Source organism: Acanthisitta chloris, unplaced genomic scaffold, assembly GCF_000695815.1.
Source record: "Acanthisitta chloris isolate BGI_N310 unplaced genomic scaffold, ASM69581v1 scaffold17370, whole genome shotgun sequence".
NCBI lineage: Eukaryota > Metazoa > Chordata > Aves > Passeriformes > Acanthisittidae > Acanthisitta > Acanthisitta chloris.
The window spans coordinates 8196-11001 of record NW_008653487.1 but is presented as its reverse complement, the minus strand read 5'-3'; the positions used below and the strand labels follow the sequence as shown (position 1 = coordinate 11001).

The 2806-nt window shown below is 61.5% G+C and overlaps 1 protein-coding gene across 1 annotated transcript in view; it reads right to left on the bottom strand.

Annotated features, from left to right (window-relative positions):
* Window positions 1-45: 45 nt before the first annotated feature.
* SNPH (syntaphilin) overlaps window positions 46-2806 on the bottom strand; it is a gene marked incomplete at both ends in the record, with an annotated part of 4079 nt that continues 1318 nt past the window's right edge. The window contains 2 exons of the mRNA XM_009081298.1: window positions 46-418; window positions 1401-1565. Coding sequence (XP_009079546.1) covers window positions 46-418; window positions 1401-1565 — 538 coding nt within the window. The remainder of the gene's footprint in view (window positions 419-1400; window positions 1566-2806) is intronic.

The following is a 2806-nucleotide window of genomic DNA, read 5'->3' as shown; positions in this document are numbered from 1 at the left end:
GCTGTCGGCCCCCTCGTCCAGCGAGATGGTCTGCGAGCCCCCCACGTTGCGGTCCCCGGCCCCCTGGTCGCTCAGCTTGGTGTAGGTGGAGCTGCGGGTGAGGGATCGCGCTGGGGCGCCCCCGGCTGACTCGCCAGCCCCCTCCTCCTTCAGCGCCCCGTTCTGCGCCACCTCCATGCTGTGCAGCAGCGTCTCCAGCTTCTTGTTCTGGATGTTGATGTCTACGAAATACTTCTGGAGGCCCTTGTCCTTCTCCAGCAGGTTGTTCTTCACCGTGTCGATGACCTGCTTCAGCTGCTTGATCTCCTTGCGGGCCTCCTTCAGCGCCAGCTGGGCCTCCACGCGGTGGCACTCCTCCTCGATCCAGTCCTCCTGCATTCGGGACAGCTGTGTCTTCAGGTCCTCGATCTCAGCATCCCTGTGGAGACGGGAGGGCACCGCCACAGCGCTGAGGGGCAGCCCTGTCCTCGTGTGCCCAGCACAGAGTTGGAACCTGATCACCCAGTAACATTCATGACTGGGAACCAGGGATAGATCAAGTGGCTTGGGGACCTTCAGGATCAATGTTCAGGGATCCCTAGGAATGATGCTCAGGGACCCTTGTGAGTGATGCTGAGGGACCCCCAGGACTGATACTTGGGAAATCTCAAGATTGATGCTTCGGGTCCCTCAGGAGAGATGCTCAGGGACCCTCAGGAGTGATGCTCAGGACCCTGGGGAGTGACACTTGGGGACCCTCGGGATTGATGCTCAGGGACCCCCAGGAGTGATACTTGAGGACCCTCAGAAGACATGCTCCGGGATCCCCAGGAGCAATGCCCAGGAACCCTCAGGACTGATGCTCACGGATCCCTGGGAGTGATGCTCAGGGATCCCCTGGGAGTGATGCTTGGGGATCCCTGGAAGTGATGCACAGCCTTCTCCTGGAGGGGCTGCAGCACTCAGGGCTCCCGAGGGCTGCGTGGGGGTGGGCAGGTGCCCCGGGCGGGTGCGTGGCAGCTGGCACGCCGGCGAGGACGTGCCTAAGCCTGAGAGGAGCAGATGGGGATTAGCCACCCTCTGACGCTGAAATTCAGCAAAAGCACGGCAGGGACTTAACCGGGACACAGGGGAGAGCACAGCCACCACAGGTGGGACGTGGGGCTCCACAGCCCCTGAATCTGCAGCTCCCGGCTTGGATGGGCAGCAGTGCCACATCCCACACGCCTGCAATGCCGTGGTACAGGTGACCCTGGTGCCTGGGCATGAGCCCAAGGATAAGATGCCTTGCTGGGAACCAAGACCCTCAGAAGGACCAGTCCCAGACAGGAGATGCCAGAGTAGATGGTGATGGCTGGTGCCGGGACAATTCCCAGTGCCTCCTGTGCCAGGGTGTCTGTGCCTGCTGTTCCCGTGCTCACCTGTCCTGCAGCCGCTCCTGTGTGTCCTTCAGCCGAGCTTTCAGGTGCCGGATGCAGACCTCCTTCTGCTGCAGGGGTGTCAGGTACTGCTCCGGCGTTGGTGGCTTTATCCCATGGTTGTCACTGCAGAGGTTGTACTTGGACGAGCGCCTGCAGGGACATGGATGTCACCCACTGCCAGTGCCAGCACCTGCACTGGCTCGGCCCAGGGGTCCCAGGGGAGATGTTTGCTCTTGGGGTACATTCTCACAGCACATCCCAAAGGAGCTCTGAGAGCAGGAGGGACAGGGTGGGTGCCTAAGGGTGCTGTGCCACTGGCAGGAGGGGCAGGGTAGGTGCCTAAGGGTGCTGTGCCACTGACGGGAGGGTGGGTGTAGTTCCTGGATACACCAGTGCTGCTGGTGGGCACTGAGCCCTCTGCAGAGCTGGGGACTTCACTGGGGCATGAGCAGAGCCAGGAGCAGGTGGGCACTGTGTGCAGGTTTCTGTGTGCCCAGAGTGAGCTTCCCAGGAACGGCTGATGTGGATGAAGACTCCAGGGTGGGATCAGCCCTACTAGAGATGGAGGCAGAGAATGGAAGGGTTTGTGATGGAGCAGGTCTGATAATGGTGGCTGTCCTGCCCACGGAGAACAAGCTAGGGCATCCAGCAGCTGCTCCAGGGAAGGCCAGTGGCATGTCCAGACCCTCCTTGTGTCGCCACTGGCACTGGGGTGGATGAGGTGACATCTCTGGCCCAAAGCTTAGGGCAGTGCAGAGAGCAGGGGCTGGCTAGGGACAGGGCTACATGTCCGGGCTGGGAGGCACATGGAAAGCTGGGAACAGCACATATAGCTCCTGCATGGCAGCAGTGGGACCAAACCCCTGTGCATGGCAGCAGGGTTGTGGAATTCCCTGTGCATGGTAGGGGGTGTCCCAAAGCCCCCATGCACGGCAGCCAGCAGCCCAGCAGCCTTTGGTCTGGGACACAAGTATCAGGTTAGAAGCACCCAGGCAGGACTGTGGCCTTGGCAGCAGAACAGCCACTGCCCCCAGCTGCAGCACTCATGGGCTCCGATCACCATATCGCCCTCAGGGCCCTGAGATTCTCCCAGATTGATGCTGGGGGATGGCTGCAGACAGGTGGGAGATGAGCCTCACTCTCTGGAGCAGTGCACTACAGGCTGCTGTGCCAGTGGCACTGGGGCCAGTGCCCATCCCACAGCTCAGTGCCCACCCCACAGCTGTTTGTGCCCCAAGCACCCCAGGAGCTCCCTGCTGAGAAGACAGGGTGCCACCAACTCTTGCCAAACCTTTGCCAGGCAACACGAGGGGATGGAAACGAAGCTCTTGCCCTTGTGCCTTTGGTCTGGAAGGATCCGGGTGCTCCGTGGAGTGCAGAAGCGGCAGGAGCGAGCGAGCAGCGGG